Below are 22,240 nucleotides of genomic sequence, written 5' to 3' on the forward strand. Positions count from 1 at the left end.
ATGCTGAGATGTCGTTCTAGCCAATCGCCTTTCAGGACAGACCCGAGGCGGGCGGGGCGAGGCAGAGAAATTCTTGTGTTGTCATCTCGTCGAGTTGCGGAGCTCGACGGTGTGTGTGTACAGGGCGGAATAGCCGACACACACAATGCGACTCTAGCGGCGATTGGGTTGCTTTTTATCCGCTCCACAACCTACAGCGCGCCGGACAAAGAACGTTTGGGCGAGCCGCGCGGACCGAGGCACCGTACATTTCAAGGCGGAGGCTAAAGCGGCTAACGCCTTATTAGCTATGGAGGAACGGAAGGAGGAGGGAGAAGCCGAGATCCAGGGGCACGGCCCTGAGCACTGGTTCTCCAAGTGGGAACGACAGTGCCTGGCCGCGTCCGAGCAGAGCGAGCCGGGCGACGAGGAGACGGAGCAGAACCAACAGAAGCTGTGGCACCTCTTCCAGAACTCTGCCACCGCGGTGGCGCAGCTCTACAAAGGTGAGGAGCGGGGAGAGTGACAGCGGAGGTTAGCTTAGTTTAGCTTCAAGCTAATCCTTGCGGCTAACTGGACGGGCAGACACAAAGGGCACCCGGCTAACGCAGGCTAGCGGCTTTACCCGTGTTTAGCCGCACGCTGGCCCCGCGTCGAACCGCAGTGATGTCGTCGTTATCGTCCTGTTCGAACGCACCTTGTGGTTAAACCGTCCGCTTTGTTACAACCTTCGTTTGGTTCCGTGGGATCGTGTTGTGTCGCCTACTGAAAGTTAGCTCAGTGCTAATGCTAACTGTAGCTTCCAACCGGTCACAGCCTCCGACTTTAAAAGTGCAACATTAATCATAACTACACACCGGTATTTCAGTCGAAATTACACCTGGGCCGATACCATTTTTTTGTCCTAAATATCCTCATGAAACCAAATTAAAAAGGGTGTAACAAGATTCAGGGACAAAATATTTTTTTTTAGAACGATCCGAATCGATTCAGTGAGTTGAAATCGATTCTGTAACTTTTTAACACTAAAAAAATTAACCATTGCGACTGAGAAATAAATAGTACTGCATTTTTCGGAGAATAAGTCGCTCCGGAGTATGAGTCGCACCGGCCGAAAATGCATAATAAAGAAGGAAAAAACATGTATAAGTCGCACTGGAGTATAAGTCACATTTTTTGGGGAAATTTATTTGATAAAATCCAACACCAAGAATAGACATTTGAAAGGCAATTTAAAATAAATAAAGAATAGTGAACAACAGGCTGGATAAGTATGTTATATGACGCATAAATAACCAACTGAGAACGTGCCTGGTATGTTAACGTAACATATTATGGTAGGAGTCATTCAAATAACTATAACATAGAACATACCAAACAATCTGTCACTCCTAATCGCTAAATCCCATGAAATCTTATACGTCTAGTCTCTTACGTGAATGAGCTAAATAATATTATTTGATATTTTACGGTAATGTGTTAATAATTTCTCACACAAGTCGCCCCTGAGTATAAGTCGCACCCCCGGCCAAACTATGAAAAAAACTGCGACTTATAGTCCGAAAAATACGGTATATACCGGACACTGCATGTAAAGCTCACTATATTGCTGTTCTTTCTTGTAAGCGATTTATGAATAAATGAATTATTGATATTAACAAGCAAGTAAATAACAATGGCCAACGCATTAACATCTTATTTGAATGAAGCACTACCAATCCTTTAGGTTGAAATAACAAGAGGAAAAATTATCAGCTCGTTTTCAAACTTTCACAACCGTTTCAACAAAGGTACTCTGACCAACATTTTAACAGTAGATTTACCTTTTGCTTTTGTTTTTCAACATAAATAAAATACAGTTTTAATATGAAAAATAAATATATTCAGGTTGAATGAACAGATGTACTTGAGAAATTAAGTGTGACCAAATCTTTTCAGGGTAAATTAATGGTGGTTTGACCTGCCGCTGCTCTTATTTTAATAAACACAGAACGCCATAAAGACAGCAGACAAGTTTTGGCGACACATGGACCAAATGTGTAGTAATGATGTGATGTCGTCTTTATCGTCCTGTTCAAACGCACCTTGTGGTTAAACCGTCCGCTTTGTTACAACCTTCATTTGGTTCCGTGGGATCGTGTTGTGTCGCTTACTGGAAGTTAGCTCAGTGCTAATGCTAACTGTAGCTTCCAACCGGTCACAGCCTCGGACTTTGTAAGTGCAACATTAATCATAAATACACACCGGTATTTGAGGCGAAATTAGGCCTGGCCCTGTAACACATTTTTTTCCATAAATATCTCTATGAAACTAAATTAGTAGGGGTGTAACGATTAGTTTTTTCGTTTTAACAAGATTCAGGGACAAAATAATTTTTTTAGAACGATCCGAATCGATTCAGTGAGTTGAAATCGATTCAGTAATTTTTTAACACTAAAAAAATGAACCATTGTGACTGAAATAGTGTATACATGACTCTACATGTAAAGTATTTCTGTTCTTTCTTGTAAGCAAATTATGAATAAATTAATTATATTATTATGTATACCGGACACTGCATGTAAAGTTTACTAGAATAGAATATAATCGCGTTTTATTTGTCATTATTACAGTGAACAGGTTCAAAGAACAATGAAATTGGAGCAGATCCCCTAAGCTGCATACAGAATAATTTAGTAATGTAATAGTAAAAAAAAGATTAAAAAAGAAGATATGTATATGTATGTATATGTACCGTATTTTTCGGACTATAAGTCGCAGTTTTTTTCATAGTTTGGCCGGGGATGCGACTTATACTCAGAAGCGACTTATGTGTGAAATTATTAACACATTACCATAAAATATCAAAATATTATTTGGCTCATTCACGTAAGAGACTAGACGTATAAGATTTCATGGGATTTAGCGATTAGGAGTGACAGATTGTTTGGTAAATGTATAGCATGTTCTATATGTTATAGTTATTTGAATGACTCTTACCATATGTTACGTTAACATACCAGGCACGTTCTCAGTTGGTTATTTATGCGTCATATAGCGTACACTTATTCAGCTTGTCGTTCACTATTCTTTTTTTATTTATTTAAAATTGCCTTTCAAATGTCTATTCTTGGTGTTGGGTTTTATCAAATACATTTCCCCAAAAAATGCGACTTATACTGCAGTGCGACTTTTGTTTTTTTCCTTCTTTGTTATGCATTTTCGGCCGATGCGACTTATACTCCGGAGCGCCTTGTACTCCGAAAAATATGGTATATACATATACACTCATAACCTTTTTGCACATTATAGTCCGAAAAAATAAAAAGACACGACGGAGACATTGTGCTCATTTAGGCCTGTTTAATGCTACTATATTGGTATAATGGTACTATATTGCTGTTAATTCTTGTAAGCGAATTATGAATGAATTATTGATACTAACAAACAAGTAAATAACAATGGCCAACACATTCACATGTTATTTGAATGAAGCACTACCAATCCTTTAGGTTGAAATAACAAGAGGGAAAATGTTCAGCTCATTTTCGACATTCAAGACCTTTTCAATAAAGGTACTGTAACCAACATTTTAACAGTAGATTTACCTTTTGTTTTTGTTTTTCAACATAAATAAAATAACATTTTAATATCAAAAATTAATATCTTCAGGTTGAATGAACAGATGTACTTGAGAAATGAAGTGCAGCCAAATGTTTTCAGGTTAAATTAATGGTGGTTTGACCTGCCGCTACTCTTAATTTAATAAACACGGAACGTCATAAAGAGACATAGCTGTCGCTTTCTTTTTTTCTGTTGCAATGTTTGGAGTTTAAAGTTAAGTTCTGGCTATATATTTTATTTGTTTTGGCTTTTGCAATCGTGCTGTAGCTGTAAGGTTTTGTGTTGTAATTTATGATATTGACTCTCGGCGTCTGCATTTGGTATGACCTTTATCGACCACTAGCCACCATTTTTGTTTTAACGTCTTTTTTAATAAAAGTGCTAAACTTCATATAAAGTCTGTCGTTCTTAAATCCAATGTTTTCTTTGATACGTTGCCTTTTTAAATATATGTTGGATCAATACCTATCACTTCTAAGGCCAACTTGTCGAGCACAGATCGATATATTTGAAATTTAGGAATATAAATCGATCTATTGATGCATCAATCAGTCGTTACACCCCTACAGATTAACCACCGATGTAATGATCATACATAATAACAATGCAAGCATACACTTTTAAATGCAGTAAACTTGTACACTCGTATATTTTAACATTGTAATTTGAATTTAAACTTTTAAATCTCCAAGTTAAGTAAAACTAATAAAAAATAAAATCTACTCTCTTAGCAAAATGTTGCCCTCGAATAAAAATCACAACCAAAAGCAATCAAATAGGTTCTGTCTATGTTAAGGGGGGGGACCCTCAAATATACACAACCAAAACAATAAATAAACTGGCTAAATAAAGTTATTGTGATCACATTAGCACGGTTATTATTATCGCGGTATTGTTGAACATGCTCAAAAATTATAATAAATAGCCACACAATAGATGTTTTTGGTAGAACAAACGTCAAATATTCTTCTGGCTTTTTTAGAGCCATATTATTTTTGTTTGTTTAAATATGTTTAACTTCTGTTTTAATTTGCAAACGTTTGAGAATGTTTTTTTTTTTTTTTAAATAAATGCAAATTGGATGATCAGTTTGTTTCACTTCCGGTGGGGAACGGATGGACATCCGTCTGTTTCGACTCAACACGGTGGAGTTTATTTAGATTACTTTGTGCAAAGACAGCACAGTCTTTGTTTATTGTGAGTACTGTATCTTAGTTGCTCGGACAGCAATGTATTTATGCAAGTTTTTATTGGGAAAACATGTTAATATCTCTTGTTTTTATGTTAGCATTTAGGCTAGCGAACAATACAACGCTGGTCGGCCCATAACTTTATCAAAGTGCAGTTATCAATCATGATTTTTCGATTAAATACGTTAATACTAACCGCTGGGAGTAATACAGTGATTATCATACTGTGAAACGCCTGCAGCTGCTGAGACTGACGCAGACGAAGAATGACGGCTCTTGTAACCCGTAACAACACATGCGTAGGGCGATTATGGAGGCCAGCAAACTTATCGAGTTAATTTTCATTTATCGTTTCAGTTAATTGACTTATGGAATATCGGCCCGGGTCTTGTCGAAATAGAGTTAAAGACAAATAAATCTTGATCTTATTCCGCTACGTACACTTTACTTTGCACGAGCCAGCGGTCCTCACAGAGATGTTAAACTAAAGCTCAGCAGTCAAATTAAGGAGTCAACTAGTAAGTGACTAGACATATTTGGATCTGGTGACGCGCACATGTCGTCCCGCCAAAAAAAACAACGTCCATGGAAGACCATTGTTCATCTGTTGCAGGGATCCTCTTGTTAGGGAGTTGGATTTATAACATGAGGAAGACATGTATTCAGAATGCAGGCTATCGCAGCAGCACCTTACATCACCACTGTGGTATGTTGTTTTGAAATAGTTGCCCCTGCTGCTGCTGCCGCCGTAGTCATTCGCCGTCCTGTATCGACTGCTGAAAATGGCTTCCCAAGATGATTCTGCACCCGAGTGTGTACAAACATGATCCACCTCCAGTCAAGAAGCGTGTGAAAACATCTGCCAACTAAGCTGTATTGTGGTCAAACTTAATACACGCCGGTCATCGTCTCGGAGCAGATTAAATGTCATGATTTATCTCTAGATTGAAACCTTGTACCGCAGCGCTGTTGAACACCAGATGTTTGTTTGTCGCTGTAACGCTGTGCCTCGACAGTAGGTCAAGGCTGCGCTCATTTTCTCCTCACAATAACAAGAACATGGGCAGGATTCTTTTGAAAAGACTGAGTTTGATTGACGCCGTCAGAGAAGAATCAAATGGCTATGTCATGTAGATCTGCAACGATGAAGCGATTTAAATCAGTACATTTGCGTTTAAAAAAGCTTTGGTTTATATTCAGTTGCTTCGATTAATCGTTTGAATGTAACTGATTAAAATGTAAAATCTGAACCACATAAAAGGTTTAACAAGTTGAATAAAGGGTAAATGGTAATAGAAGTTAATTCAGTGTAAAATAATTAAGAAGAAGATAAAATAAATATAAAAAGGGAAAAGAAGATAAGAATGTAAATTAAACAAAATAGAAGGTAAACTGTAAATAAAATGTAAAATAGAAGGTAAATAAAAGGCAGATTAAAGATAAAATAGGTACTATAAGATATACAATAGGTTATAAGTTAAAACAATGTAAATCAATAGCAAATAAGTTAAATAGAAGGTCAAATAAGGTCAAGAAAAGATAAAAGAAGGAATATAAAAAGTAAAAAGAAAAGTTAAAAGACGGTAAGAAAAGCTAAATAAAAATACGGTATATACACGGTAAAATGAGTATAGAAGGTAAAATAAGATAAAACACGGTAAATAAAAGATAAAAGAAGGTAAATAGACAGTAATATAAGTGAATTAAAGGAAAATAAGGTGAAAAGGGTAGGAATATAGAAGTTTAAAATAAATGATAAAAGGTAAAATGAGATTAAATAGAACATAAATGGAAGGTAAAAGTTGTAAATAAAAGGTAAAATAAGTAATATAGAAGATCGGTTGAATAGAAGATAAGTAAATGAAGGTAAATATGTGAAAGAAGGAATATAGGAAGTAAAATAAGATACAAGGTAAAAGAGGGTCAAAGAAAGTAAATAATAGGTAAAAAAAAAAAGGAATATAGAATGTAAATAAGAGGTAAAATAAGTAGAAGGTAAAAAAAAAGTAAAAATGGATATAGATGGTCAAAGAAGGTAATAAAGGTTACGGCAATTACAAAGACAATTTTAGAACAATTTTTCCTCAAATTTGCATTGAGGCTATCAAGTGTTTTATCAGATAATATAATGAATCAAAAAAACTAATCAATATATAACTCAATTACTAAGATAATTGTTAGCTGCAGCCCCAATGCCATGCACAGTTTATGTTTTTATACTCCCAAATGTCCTTAAAATATTGTGGCATTGCTCTTGACTGGATTATTTGTTGTCAAAAGGAGAGAAAAAAAAATTCATTAACTCTTGGTGAAAGTAAACGCAGTACGTTTCCACAAAAATGGCAGTTTGAAATATAGAAAAACTTAAAATGGAATCTGATGCCAGGCTAGTAGATGGCGATGTCACTTTGTAGAGAAACTTACACACCGGATTGTATCCAAAGGCTAACTTTGAATACAAAGTAGGGATTTATTAAAGTGTTGCAAGTCATGTGACTCAACTGGACACATGAGCAACAACTCCCAACTACAACTAGTTCACTTTGCGGCCTGTTTTCAGGCCCCAGAATGCAGCCTTCACCTTAAAAGAAAAGCACTTGTGCTTTTGTTTTGAGTGAAAATTGTCTAAAGTAAAAGGTCCATAAGGCAGTGAGATGTTTGTCAAAAACAAGTGTCACTAATAGCCGAGTGTGCATGTGATCCACAGACCGAGAATGTCAGCAACAAGGCCTTTCTCTCTGGGTGCCCTTCCAGAACGCAGCCACCGCAGTCACCAACATGTATAAAGGTACGTGCACACGGCTTTCTTCCTAAAAGTGTTCTGGGCGTCAAAAGAACCTTCTTTGTTCAGAGAGCATGGAGGCCCGCCAGCGCAGCTACGACCTGGGGATCCAGATTGGCTACCAGCGTAGGAACAAGGACGTCATAGCCTGGGTCAAGAAGCGCCGGAGAACCATCCGGCGGGAGGACCTCATCAGCTTCCTGTGCGGGAAGATCCCTCCTCCGCGGACGGCCCGTGCCCCGACCCGAGGTGCCATGGTAGCCGCCAGCCGGCCGCCGCCGCCCGAGACCGGCAGCTCTGTGGAGACCGACCTGCAGCCCTTCAGGGAGGCCATAGCACTGCACGGTCAGTACTGAACTCTGCAATACGGTTTGCACATGCAAGCCAAAAACGAGAATAGCAGAACTCCATCACTAAACTTTCAGACTTTGGACTCACACTTTCATAGCCATTTTTGTTTTCACTGATAAAGAAAGTAAAATATTACATACTTCCCTCTCATTGTGAATTTATTGAACTATTTTATAAATTACTATGGTAGTTTAGAGGTTTCCACGGGACTGCAACATATCTGTGGCATTGGGTTGCATAATTGGTCATGACACACAATTCTTGAGTGTGTTTATGGACGGGAAAAACTGGTGGTTTTGGTGTGTCATAAGAAATGTGTAACTTTAGATTGGGCCATATGGCAAAAAAAAGATGATACATTTTTTCATTGCATCCGATCTCGATTAATACCACAATTCGTTTAAAAAAAAATTAAAGGCAGATTGTCCCGTGCAGGATTATATCGAGTGCCGTTGCATCCCTACTGTTAACTACTGCTCTGTCCTGTAACAGACATGTCTGCCATGTTTTATTGAGGTGCTACATGCTAACACAGGCCTCGAATTTTAACTTTTTAAGGTCAAGGCAAGTGTTGCCTTAAAGGAGGACTCATATTGTACATTAATATGTACATGTAGATGCTGTATCGGGACAGATCCATTGAGAGTTGAGCAGAAATATGTCATAGGAATTAACTATACCCAATAAAACATTAACAAAATGCTGTGTCACATGAATGATTTTTGAAGTAATACCTTTGTGACATGAAAAAACGCAAGTAATGTAAAAAAAACATGTTTGCGTTTTGATATCAAAATAAAACACAAAGCAGTTTGGCTAATAAACAAGCTTTGTTCTTCTCCAACGCCTCCTTGTGGTTCAGTACAACAGTTTGGCAAACAAAAATAAAGAGTGACACCTCGCACAGCGAATACACAATCTTCACAGCCTTCGTTCAGTTCGATGAGATGACGAAACATTTTAGCCAGTATTGATGTTATTTGAACACTGATACAGTTCGCAGTTAAATAAAGGACGAGCGAACATCCCAGTAAACAAAGTAAAGACTTTATAAAGAAGTTGTGACAACGTTCACGACACGTTTCCTCACCTCATCAACTCTCAGTCACAGCTGATGGACGTTGTATTGAGAAAATAAAAGCAACATCAAATAGTTTTCTCCTTCGCTGTATACTTTTAGTGTGGGGACAAGTGTCTATAATATTGTCCACGCCTGTCTCCTTTTAAACACAGCAGTGTGCTCTCAAGGGCCCGTCGGGAAGCGAGGGAAAATGATGTTAAACCAAGCGCTTGGCTCCGTTTACTCCGAGGGGAAATCTACCGAGCAAAGTCCGTGTAGCTTGTCCGCCATGATTATCAAGCCAAACGACACTACTGCCCATGCGCCTGACTTTGTGTAGCCTAAAATGCATTAATAAATGACGTGTTTTTGGTAATTAAAAACATTAGATGGTAATACTAAACCGTCTGGAATTTTATCGCAAATTATCATTATAGTATTATATTATGTCCATTAACAAGTAAAAAGTCAAGGGCGGTCACGGCATGTTCTTGCCGCAGATGTTGGTACATTTTTAGGACATTACGGCAAATGACAAGGGCGGTCGCAGACCGTGGTTAAATTCATATACATATTTGTGTTTACTATAGGTGCAAATCTTGCTGCAATCCCACGCTACGGTCCGTATACCTGGTTGTAGGAGCACAGCGTTGCTTCTTTTTCGGTACGTTTTGCAGGGGTAATAATGAGAACTTGTCTCTGTCTTAAAGTTATTCAGTTTTTTTCATCACCAACATTCTGCAGTAAACAAAGTATTAGTAGTGTAGTGAATACTATAAAGACTTTGATTTCAAATGAACATTTACATGAACATTTACTAAACAACATTTTGAAATGGTAAATTATTATTCGTATTCTTTAATTACTTCAGTGCTTCTGCAAAGGGCAAGCAGTCATCCATATTGTGGAGTTTTTTAAAAACCCAACTACAGTAGTTTTTATTTGATAAAAGTACATTTAAGTATAGTTTTGAATTTGAGGAACTGTAAAATATATGTACAAACACAAAGCAAGTTTAATGATTATTTCAGGAACACAATGTTTTTTTTTTCTACAAACTCAAAAATTATTTGAATAAAAAGTGTCTGCAGAGTTTTTTAGTACTTGTTTTATCTGAGGAGTTGAAGACACAAACAAAAAGTCTAATTGGAAAATATTTAAATATAAAAATTAGGGATGTCGATAAATGCTTAAAAATTTAATATTGGAAATTATCGGTATCGGTTTAAAAAGTAAAATTTATGACTTTTTAAAACGCAGCTGTGTACACGGACGTAGGGAGAAATACAGAGCGCCAATAAACCTTAAAAGGCACTGCCTTTGCGTGCCGGCCCAATCACATAATATCTTACGGCTTTTCACAAACACAAGTGAATGCAAAGCATACTTGGTCAACAGCCATACAGGTCACACTGAGGGTGGCCGTATAAACAACTTTAACACCGTTACAAATATGCGCCACACTGTGAACCCACACCAAACAAGAATGACAAACACATTTCGGGAGAACATCCGCACCGTAACACAACAGAACAAATACCCAGAACCCCTTGCAGCACTAACTCTTCCGGGACGCTACAATAACACCCCCTGCTACCCCCCCACCTCAACCTCCTCATGCTCTCTCAGGGAGAGCATGTCCCAAATTCCAAGCTGCTGTTTTGAGGCATGTTAAAAAAAAAAATACACTTTGTGACTTCAATAATAAATATGGCAGTGCCATGTTGGCATTTTTTTCCATAACTTGAGTGGATTTATTTTGGAAAACCTTGTTACATTGTTTAATGCATCCAGCGGGGCATCACAACAAAATTAGGCATAATAATGTGTTAATTCCACGACTGTATATATCGGTATCGGTTGATATCTGAATCGGTAATTAAGAGTTGGACAATATTGGATATCGGCAAAAAAGCCATTATCGGACATCTCTAATAAAAATGCCTTTTCCTGATTAAATTAGTGTGTTTATTCTCCCAGTCGTGACCAATACTGTATGGTTCAGTCTCAAAGACATGTGAGTGCCTGCGAGTCCGCGCTCAGGGCAGGATTACTGCACGCCACAACGTGAAAGGTCCAATCAGTGAGACTAAATTCTGTCACCTTCTAAATGTTGTTTCAACTTCTATGCTAGTGTTAGTCATATTTTTTTTATTTTCTTCTACTGGGCTGCACTTCCAGCTTTGTGAGGGGGAAGAGGCACAACGCTGTTTGAACATTAATAGCATCGTGACGAGCCTGACTTTCGCGACTGTGGGCAATAACGGTCGCACGCACACAAACACAAAGTTGTTCACACAAACGCACACATTCACAGACACACACAGGATCACGGTCAATAAAGACTTGATTGTTCCGTACAGGACTATACCAAGCGTCGTTGCCTCCCTACTGTTTACTACTGCGGTAACTTCTAACAGACTTTTCCGCCATGATTGATTGAGGAAATGTGCTAACAGATGATCACCGTGATCGAACTGGAATTAATAACGATCATATAAATCGCCCAGCCCTACTTTAGGTGCAGTTTTTAAGCCGTAATTGGTGGTGGTTAAGGCTGGGTACCGAATTTGGAACGTTTTATACACAGACTGAATTCCGTCGGGGCTACCAGGCATTGATTCACGTAAAATCAAACGGTGCCATATTTCGATACTTTTGTTGCACGTCACGCTATGTCCGGTTGATGTTTAAACACTGGCTCAAATCAGTCGAGCAGCACTCAAAGCGGACTCTGCCAAACCCCTCAGAGTAATGTTGCAATTTTCAACACCACCAAAGCAAGTGTGCATGGTAGAAAACCATGGAACATAAAGTAAGGCGCCACTCATCCTAAATGCCTTAGCTTGATGCCAATTTACATTATATTTGCCATAAACAGGCTATTGTTAGCATTAGCGGGTTTACATGGCAATTTCGACACCTTCAAATTCTGTAATGAAAACTACAGCTAATATGAATGTTACAATCAAACAGCTGGTGTGTAATAAGCACAATACTTGCAGTATTAACACTTTGTGGGGGCGCAACAGAACACATCCAGCTTCATGGAAAAAGCTACTCCCTAGTTCAGGGGTCGGCAACCCAAAATGTTGAAAGAGCCATATTGGACCAAAAATACAAAAACAAATCTGTCTGGAGCCGCAAAAAATTAAAAGCCATATTACATGTGTCATGAGATATACATTTAATTAAGAGGACTTAAAGGAAACTAAATGACCTCAAAAATACCTACAAATGAGGCATAGTGATGCAATATTAGTGTACATATCGCTAGCCTAAATAGCATGTTAGCATCGATTAGCTTGCAGTCATGCAGTGACCAAATATGTCTGATTAGCACTCCACACAAGTCAATAACATCAACAAAACTCACCTTTGTGCACTCACGCACAACGTTAAAAGTGTGGTGGACAAAATGAGACAGAAAAAGAAGTGGCATAAAACACGTCCTAGAAAGTCGGAGAAAGTTATACATGTAAACAAACTATACGGTGAGTTCAAGGACCGCCAAAATTAGTAGGACAAAACGGCGCTCGCCAAATACTCGAATCAGTGAAGCATGTTTAATATAAACAGTGTGATTTATAACATTTAGGGAGGTTTGTGTCATGTTTGTCCTTCTACAGAAACCATACTAAAACAAAAAATTGATTTTTTTCCCCTCATCTTTTTCCATTCTTCATACATTTTTGAAAAATCTCCAGAGAGCCACTAGGGCGGCGCTAAAGAGCCGCATGCGGCTCTAGAGCCGCGGGTTGCCGACCCCTGCCCTAGTTAAAAACATACCATAAATAGCCTATACAGCACTATCAGCTTATGTTTATATGTTATGTTAAAAAAATTAAAATGTTATCAAACAATTTACATCTATTGACACAAACAAAAGTACAGGAAATTGGTACTGTTCAGCACCAGTATCGATTGCCAGGTACCGGCAATTGGGGCCGTATTGGTTTTAAATTGATGAGTACCGATTAATTTAAAACCAATGTCTGTTTCATTTTGTGCACACATAGACACTTCTTTTTTTTTTTTTAACTCGCACAAACAATTTAAAAGCATTAATAATGTTTTTTGGCTTTGTTTTGAAATGATACGATGGCTTGTGTTCATAATGCGCTATAAAGTCATTTTTGTGTCGCGTGTTCTGTTAAAAAGCAAGCTTCCGTTGCCAAGTACTAGGGCTGGGCGATAAAACATAATATCAATATATACCGCATAAGGCACTTAGTGGATGTGATCATTTATTTCTTCTTAAAGAAAACGTGCTTACGGTTGCTGAAGTGTTTTACGACTAGATAACCAGTGTTGAGTACTCAGTGTTTCCCACACATTCATTTATTTGTGGCGGCCCGCCACGAAATAATTACGTCCGCCACAAATAAAAAATAATTTTTTTTATTTTTTATTTTTGTTGTCTTGTCCAGCTTCTCAGGAAAATCATATAGTTGATGTAGATGCCCATATAGGCTGTTCAAATTTACTTTACAAAAGAGAAGTGTAGGATACTTCTCTTGTTGCCTTATTTGTATTTGACCACTACTGTTTTCTGTTTATTTGTTACTGACTGTGGCAGGACACCTCTGCCTCTGTTTTACTTTATGTTGCTGGTAAATAATATGGTTGTAGTAGTAGGCTAAAGTTAAATGATTTAGTATGCACTAATTAAAGGGGCAGAGCTTTACGAGACATTTTAGCTTTTATATTTTATAAGATATATTTTTTGTAAGAACCACAATTAATAAATATATTTCAGTGAATAACTTATTGTTCAAATCTGTATATAAATATGTACATAAAGTGTTGTAATTATATTGTAAAATGGATGGATGGATGGATGGATGGACGTTTAAAACAAAACTGTTATTATTAATTAGTAAGTATACATTTTTTTGAGCCTTTTTGGAGAAAATCATATCATTGTAGTAAATTATGCAAATTACTCGATGTCATGGTGACCACGCCCATAGCCACTCCCCCACCGCCACAGGTATCTTGGCAGTTTATGGGAAACACTGACTCAACACTAGCTTAGTTTGCACGGGCTATGGGGGAAGGCACCTTCAAGGCAAGGAGTGGCTAAACATTTGACTTGGGTTGTACGTTATACCGGTACTAGTATAGCATCACGGTACTAGTGAATCAAAAACGGGACTCTGCTCCGTTTGAAAAGTACCGGTTCCCGGACATGACGGCCCGTCGTGACATTGCTGCTTTTACGAGCAGAGGAGCATGTTCGGCAGCGCACAATCACAGAGTACCGTATTTTTCGGATTATAAATCGTCCTGGAGTATAAATCGCTCTGGCCGAAAATACATAATAAATAAGGAAAAAAACATATACAAGGCGCATTTTTGGGGGAAATTTATTTGATAAAATCCAACACCAAGAATAGACATTTGAAAGGCAATTTAAAATAAATAAAGAATATTGAACAACAGGCTGAATAAGTGTACGTTATATGAGGCATAAATAACCAACTGAGAACATGCCTGGTATGTTAACGTAACATATTATGGTAAGAGTCATTCAAATAACTATAACATATTGAACATGCTATACGTTTACCAAACAATCTGTCACTCCTAATCGCTAAATCCCATGAAATCTTATACGTCTAGTCTCTTACGTGAATGAGCTAAATAATAATATTTGATATTTTATGGTAATAATATAACATACATCCATAAACGTGGACGCATGTGAAAAAGTGCAATATATTTATCTGTACAGTAATCTATTTATTTATTTACACTACCGTTCAAAAGTTTGGGGTCACATTGAAATGTCCTTATTTTTGAAGGAAAAGCACTGTACTTTTCAATGAAGATAACTTTAAACTAGTCTTAACTTTAAAGAAATACACTCTATACATTGCTAATGTGGTAAATGACTATTCTAGCTGCAAATGTCTGGTTTTTGGTGCAATATCTACATAGGTGTATAGAGGCCATTTCCAGCAACTATCACTCCAGTGTTCTAATGGTACAATGTGTTTGCTCATTGGGTCAGAAGGCTAATTGATGATTAGAAAACCCTTGTGCAATCATGTTCACACATCTGAAAACAGTTTAGCTCGTTACAGAAGCTACAAAACTGACCTTCCTTTGAGCAGATTGAGTTTCTGGAGCATCACATTTGTAGGGTCAATTAAACGCTCAAAATGGCCAGAAAAAGAGAACTTTCATCTGAAACTCGACAGTCTATTCTTGTTCTTAGAAATGAAGGCTCAAACACAAAATTGTTTGGGTGACCCCAAACTTTTGAACGGTAGTGTATATATATTTATTTATTTTATATATATATTTATATATATTTATTTATTTATGCACCTTATTGTGCTGTAAAGTTCAAATTTGAATGACAATAAAAAGGAAGTCTAAGTCTAATGTGTTAATAATTTCCCACATAAGTCGCTCCTGAGTATAAGTCGCACCCCCACTTACAAAACTATGAAAAAAACTGCTACTTATAGTCCGAATAATACGGTACTATAATTACATCGATATTTTTTATTGTAATTTTCCTTTTTTTAAATTTATGTCATATTTATAAACTCAGGAAATTCGTCCCTGGAAACACGAGGACTTTGAATATGACCAATGTATGATCCTGTAACTACTTGGTATCGGATCGATACCTAAATCTGTGGTATCATCCAAAACTAATGTAAAGTATCCCAAAAATTAGTAGATGGAATATGTTGAAACGCAAAATAAGCAGATATTAACAGTGAATGAACAATACATTTTTACAGTTTGTCCCTCATCATTTTGACAAAATAGAATATAAATGACACAATATGTTACTGCATACGTCAGCAGACTAATTAGGAGCCTTTGTTTGTCTACTTACTACTAAAAGACAAGTTGTCTAGTATGTTCACTACTTTATGTAAGGACAAACTTGTTCTTCGATTGCAATAAGAAACATATGTTTAATGTATCATAAGATTTTTTGTCAAAATAAAGCCAATAATGCCATTTTTTTTGTGGTCCTCTTTTATTTAGAAAGGTATCGTAATACATTTTGGTACCGCTACCAAGATATTGGTATCGGGACAAGCCTACATTTGACACACCGAGAAGCAGAGCTAGCTGCTGTGCTAAGTCGCTAACAAAAGTGACTAGAGATGTCCGATAATGGCTTTTTTGCCGATATCCAATATTCCGATATTGTCCGACTCTTAATTATCGATTCCGGCATCAACCGATACAGATATATACAGTCGTGGAATCAACACATTATTATGCCTAATTTTGTTGTGATGCCCCGCTGGATGCATTAAACAATGTAACAAGGTTTTCCAAAATAAATCAGCTCAAGTTATGGAAAAAAATGCCGACATGGCACTGCCATATTTATTATTGAAGTCACAAAGTGCATTATTATTTTTTAACATGCCTCAAAACAGCAGCTTGGAATTTGGGACATGCTCTCCCTGAGAGAGCATGAGGAGGTTGCGGTGGGAGGATAGCGGGGGGTGTATATTGTAGCCTCCTGGAAGAGTTAGTGCTGCAAGGGGTTCTGGGTATTTGTTATGTTGTGTTACGGTGCGGATGTTCTCCCGAAATGTGTTTGTCATTCTTGTTTGGTGTGGGTTCACAGCGTGGCGCATATTTGTAACAGTGTTAAAGTTGTTTATACGGCCACCCTCAGTGTGACCTGTATGGCTTTTGACCAAGTATGCCTTGCGTTCACTTGTGTGTGTGAAAAGCCGTATATATTATGTGATTGGACCGGCACGCAAAGGCAGTGCCTTTAAGGTTTATTGGCGCTCTGTACTTCTCCCTACGTCCGTGTACACAGCGGCGTTTTAAAAAGTCATAAATTTTACTTTTTTGAAACAGATACCGATAATTTCCGATATTACATTTTAAAGCATTTATCGGCCGATAATATCGGCAGTCCGATATTATCGGACATCTCTACAAACAATTAAGGTATGTAAATAAACATTTACAAAATCTTTCGTACCGGTGTATATATCTAATATATGTAAAAATATTTTTATCTTCTAAATTTTGGTGGGTGCGGTTTATTAAAAGGCCTTAGTGGCCACATGCGTGGACAGCACCTTTTAGCTCTTATTTCCAAAATTGTGTACACTACTGAATTGGGGTCTTATGGCCACTTATGTGGACACTTATACTGCCATCTGGTGGTGTCAGGAGAGTATAACGTACAATGGAATTTGGAGAACAACAGTGTAAAATAAGAATTAGCATGTCACTAAACATGAAGTACACGTTTGTGTACTTATGGACTAAGTACATCATATCAAAAGATGATTTTTAGTTTTGATTCTAATTAGGGTCTAATAAGCCCAAATAGCAAAGAGAAATAAAAAAAAAGCATGTAAACAAACAGCTTTTGTCTAAAGACCCGGAAAGTACGGTATAATCAGAGAAAAGTTACATTTCAACTAAAATATGTAATATATTTGTATCTCTGTTGTTATTTTTGATAGGTCATAAAAACATCGATATTGACCGATACAAAACACATCGTGATACAGTTTTCAGCCAACCTTGAGACCTTTGAATTCGGGAGGGGGGGTGGGGTTTGGTAGTAGCGGGGGGGGTGTATATTGTAGCGTCCCGGAAGAGTCAGTGCTGCAAGGGGTTCTGGGTATTTGTTCTGTTGTGTTTATTTGTAACAGTGTTATAGTTGTTTATACGGTCACCTTTCAGTGTGACCTGTATGGCTGTTGATCAAGTATGGCTTGCATTCACTTGTGTGTGTGTAAAAGCCGCATTTATTATGTGACTGGCTCGGCACGCTGTTTGTATGGAGGAAAAGCGGACGTGACGACAGGTTTTAGAGCAGGGGTCACCAACACGGTGCCCGCGGGCACCAGGTAGCCCGTAAGGACCAGATGAGTAGCCCACTGGCCTGTTCTAAAAATAGCTCAAATAGCAGCACTTACCAGTGAGCTGCCTGTATTTTTTAAATTTTATTTACTAGCAAGCTGGTCTTGCTTTGCCCAACATTTTTACTTCTAAGAGAGACAAAACTCAAATAGAATTTGAAAATCCAAGAAAATATTTTAAAGACTTGGTCTTCACTTGTTTAAATAAATTCATGAATTTTTTTTACTTTGCTTCTTATAACTTTCAGAAAGACAATTTTAGAGAAAAAATACAACCTTAAAAATGATTTTAGGATTTTTAAACACATATACCTTTTTACCTTTTAAATTCCTTCCTCTTCTTTCCTGACAATTTATATCAATGTTCAAGTAAAATTTTTTTTTTTTATTGTAAAGAATAATAAATACATTTTAATTTAATTCTTCATTTAAGCTTCTGTTTTTTCGACGAAGAATATTTGTGAAATATTTCTTCAAACTTAGTATGATTAAAATTTAAAAAAAAAATTCTGGCAAATCTAGAAAATCTGTATAATCAAATTTAAATCTTATTTCAAAGTCTTTTGAATTTATTTTAAAATTTTTGTTCTGGAAAATCTAGAAGAAATAATGATTTGTCTTTGTTAGAAATATAGCTTGGTCCAATTTGTTATATATTCTAACAAAGTGTAGATTGGATTGTAACCTATTTAAAACATGTCATCCAAATTCTAAAATGAATCTTAATCAGGAAAAATTACTAATGATGTTCCATAAATTCTTTTTAATTTTTTCAAAAAGATTCGAATTAGCTAGTTTTTCTCTTCTTTTTTTTCCGTTGAATTATGAATTTTAAAGAGTCGAAATTGAAGATAAACTATGTTTCAAAATGTAATTGTCATTTTTTTCGTGTTTTCCCCTCTTTTAAACCGTTCAATTAAGTGTAAATATCATTAATAATAACAGAGTTAAAGGTAAATTGAGCAAATTGGCTAATTTCTGGCAATTTATTTAAGTGTATCAAACTGGTAGCCCTTCGCATTAATCACTACCCAAGAAGTAGCTCTTGCTTTCAAAAAGTTGTTGTTGTTTTAGAGGACGCTAAAGGCAGTGCCTTTAAGGCACGCCCCCAATACTGTTGTCCGGGTGGAAATCGGGAGAAATTCTGGAGAATGGTTGCCCCGGGACATTTTCGGGAGGGGCACTGAAATTCGGGGCCATATATGTACGCAGTTGGAACAAGCTACACAGACGGTCCCATCATAAGGTGTTTGTTTTTGTACCACACAGGCAAAAAGTAAACCCAACTGGGTTTTTGGCGTAAACTGAACCGTGCCTGACTCTAGTCTTGTCCCCCCACCCCGTCCCCCCCCCCCGTCCCCTCCCCCTCCTCCAGGCCTCAGCGGCGCCATGGCCAGCATCTCCGTCCGCTCCGGCCCGCCCGGCTCGCCCACCCACCCCGCGCAGTCCCTGGGCCGGCGCAGGAACGGCCTCCACGACGTGGACCTCAACACCTTCATCGCCGAGGAGATGGCGCTACACCTGGATTCCACTGCCAACCGCAAGCGGGGCCCCGCCCCCTGCAGTGACGTCATCACAGACTCGCCCACTCATAAACGTAACCGGATGCTCTGAGCTCCCCTTCCCGCCTCGCCCCCGCCCCCCGCCCCCGAGTGGCCCACTTGCTGGACAGCCGATGAGAACTGACCCTTGGCCCCGCCACCAAAGCGCCATCCTAGCTGCATTGCTACGTGTAATAAAAAGTGAAATATTACAACACACTTTTTCCTCTCCTCCTGTATTTTGTTGCTCCACAGTTTCTACTTCCGCTTCGCTGTGAGCAAGCCTGGCCATCTTTAAACCGCACTTTCATTTCCTTTTACCGCCATTTTCCTTTGAGAGCCCTCCAACGTTATCCGGCGGCGTTCTGCGATCATCACGGGGGGCCTTTTTGCCTTTCCAGGCGGCCGCTGCAGTTACATTACATGGCGCCTCGTCCGCTTCCGGGTCTGACTTTGGGTTTTCGCTCAGAACCGCCGACGTCCACAGACCCAAGATGCACTATTTATGTTTACTGTTCCATGTTTACACGGAGGCTCCACTTCCAACAAAGCATGCAATGCTTCTTTCTTTTCTTTTTTTTATTAGTCACTGCTTTGTGATACGATCTTTATGTAATGTGTGTAAATAAACACGTAGGTGCTGTTACTATATGTGGTAAATATTGTAAAGAAAAAAACAACAATTTAGTGCAAATGAATCAGGATGTCCATGTACAATAACCATTATGACAATAAAGGAACTACCAACTATTTCACCTTTTTTTCTGCTCTACAAAAAGTGGAAATCTTTGCGGGATTAAAGAACCGATCGAGGGCTTATTTTTGACTACAAATACTGAATCTGCTTACATTTCATCTATATGTATTCTGAAATATCACTTTAAACGGGAAAAAGTGAAACGCTAACTTTAGCATGTCCGACATAAATTTGTGATAAGTACCAAGTTACGTGACTGGTGTAAAATTACATATACATTCTAGCAAGTGTCGCATACCAAATTATATGACGACGGCTTAAAAAGGTAGCATGTGAACTTTAGCATGCTAACAGTTAGCATATGTTAGACCAGGGGTCACCAACCTTTTTGAAAGCAAGAGCTACTTCTTGGGTACTGATTAATGCGAAGGGCTACCAGTTTGATACACACTTAAATAAATTGCCAGAAATAGACAATTTGCTCAATTGACCTTTAACTCTATGTTATTATTAATAATTAATGATATTTACACTTAATTGAACGGTTTAAAAGAGGAGAAAACACGAAAAAAATGACAATTCAATTTTGAAACCAAGTTTATCTTCAATTTCGACTCTTTAAAATTCAAAATTCAACCGAGAAAAAAAAGAAGAGAAATTCTAGCTAATTCGAATCTTTTTGAAAAAATAAAAAAAAAAGAATTTATGGAACATCATTAGTAATTTTTCCTGATGAAGATTAATTCTAGAATTTTGATGACATGTTTTAAATAGAACACTTTGTTAGAATATAAAACAAATTGGACCAAGCTATATTTCTAAAAAAGACAAATCATTATTTCTTCTAGATTTTCCAGAACAAAAATTTTAAAAGAAATTCAAAAGACTTTGAAATAAGATTTAAATTTGATTATACAGATTTTCTAGATTTGCCAGAATTTAAAAAAATTTTTTTAATCATAAGTTTGAAGAAATATTTCACAAATATTCTTCGTCGAAAAAACAGAAGCTAAAATGAAGAATTAAATTAAAATATATTTATTATTCTTTACAATAAAAAAAATAAATTTACTTGAACATTGATTTAAATTGTCAGGAAAGAAGAGGAAGGAATTTAAAAAGGTAAAAAGGTATATGTTTAAAAATCCTAAAATCATTTTTAAGGTTGTATTTTTTTCTCTAAAATTGTCTTTCTGAAAGTTATAAGAAGCAAAGTAAAAAAAAATCATGAATTTATTTAAACAAGTGAAGACCAAGTCTTTAAAATATTTTCTTGGATTTTCAAATTCTATTTGAGTTTTGTCTCTCTTAGAATTAAAAATGTCGAGCAAAGCGAGACCAGCTTGCTAGTAAATAAATACAATTTAAAAAATAGAGGCAGCTCACTGGTAAGTGCTGCTATTTGAGCTATTTTTAGAACAGGCCAGCGGGCTACTCATCTGGTCCTTACGGGCTACCTGGTGCCCGCGGGCACCGCGTTGGTGACCCCTGTGTTAGACTGACCATACGTCCTCTTTTCCCCGGACATGTCCTCTTTTGCGGAGTTTCTTAAATGCCTTAAATGTCCGGCATTTTGAGTTAGGGTTGCGTGTATTTTCAATGTACGTCCAGGGTTAAGAAGGGGTTGAAAACAAAACAAATTGTGAAGGTGTGCGCACGCAGCTGCATTGGTGAGGGAGGGGCAGAGACAGAGAGAGAGAGAGAGAGAGAGTTATGATAAACGCGCATGCGTCGCCAGGCTCTTTTTATCCATAGATTTATCAGATTTAAGTTGTTATTATCTATAGCAGGGGTGTCAAAAGTGCACATTCTAAAAATACTATTAAAAAAACAAAAACATAACAAAAGTGAAATAAAAAAAGCTTAAAGGTGAAATGTAATTTAGAAAAAGTTGCAATGTTGACCAGGGGCGTCACTAGCTTTTAAGGACAGGGGGGGCTTAGCCCCCAGGAGATGCACAGGATGCGAGCGAACGTTACGCACGAGCACACAACTTCACAAACGGCTAACAAAGACTTAGAAATTATTCATTGTTATTATTATTATTTTTTTTTAAATGCACGGGACGAAATGAAATGGTCGATGGCTTTTAACCATTTTTTTATTTTTTTATTTATGTATTTATTCATTTTACATTTTATATTAAATGTCTTGGTTTTTC

General features: G+C 37.4%; 1 protein-coding gene across 1 annotated transcript; it reads left to right on the forward strand.

Moving 5' to 3' along the window:
- The first annotated feature begins 39 nt into the window (after window positions 1-39).
- Window positions 40-20,132, forward strand: LOC133633809 (HUWE1-associated protein modifying stress responses-like). The gene is made up of 4 exons (XM_062026527.1): window positions 40-485; window positions 7,480-7,560; window positions 7,624-7,899; window positions 19,217-20,132. The coding sequence occupies exons 1-4, from the start codon at window positions 290-292 to the stop codon at window positions 19,453-19,455; spliced, it is 792 nt and encodes a 263-aa protein (XP_061882511.1). The 5' UTR covers window positions 40-289; the 3' UTR covers window positions 19,456-20,132.
- Window positions 20,133-22,240: the final 2,108 nt, after the last annotated feature.

This window comes from Entelurus aequoreus, linkage group LG18, assembly GCF_033978785.1.
Source record: "Entelurus aequoreus isolate RoL-2023_Sb linkage group LG18, RoL_Eaeq_v1.1, whole genome shotgun sequence".
Taxonomy (NCBI): Eukaryota; Metazoa; Chordata; class Actinopteri; order Syngnathiformes; family Syngnathidae; genus Entelurus; species Entelurus aequoreus.

Coding starts and splice junctions, on each gene's coding strand:
- LOC133633809 (XM_062026527.1), top strand. CDS start 290: ATGGAGGAACGGAAGGAGGAGGGAGAAGCCGAGATCCAGGGGCACGGC. Junction 486..7,479: donor GGTGGCGCAGCTCTACAAAG/GTGAGGAGCGGG, acceptor TGTGATCCACAG/ACCGAGAATGTCAGCAACAA. Junction 7,561..7,623: donor AGTCACCAACATGTATAAAG/GTACGTGCACAC, acceptor TTCTTTGTTCAG/AGAGCATGGAGGCCCGCCAG.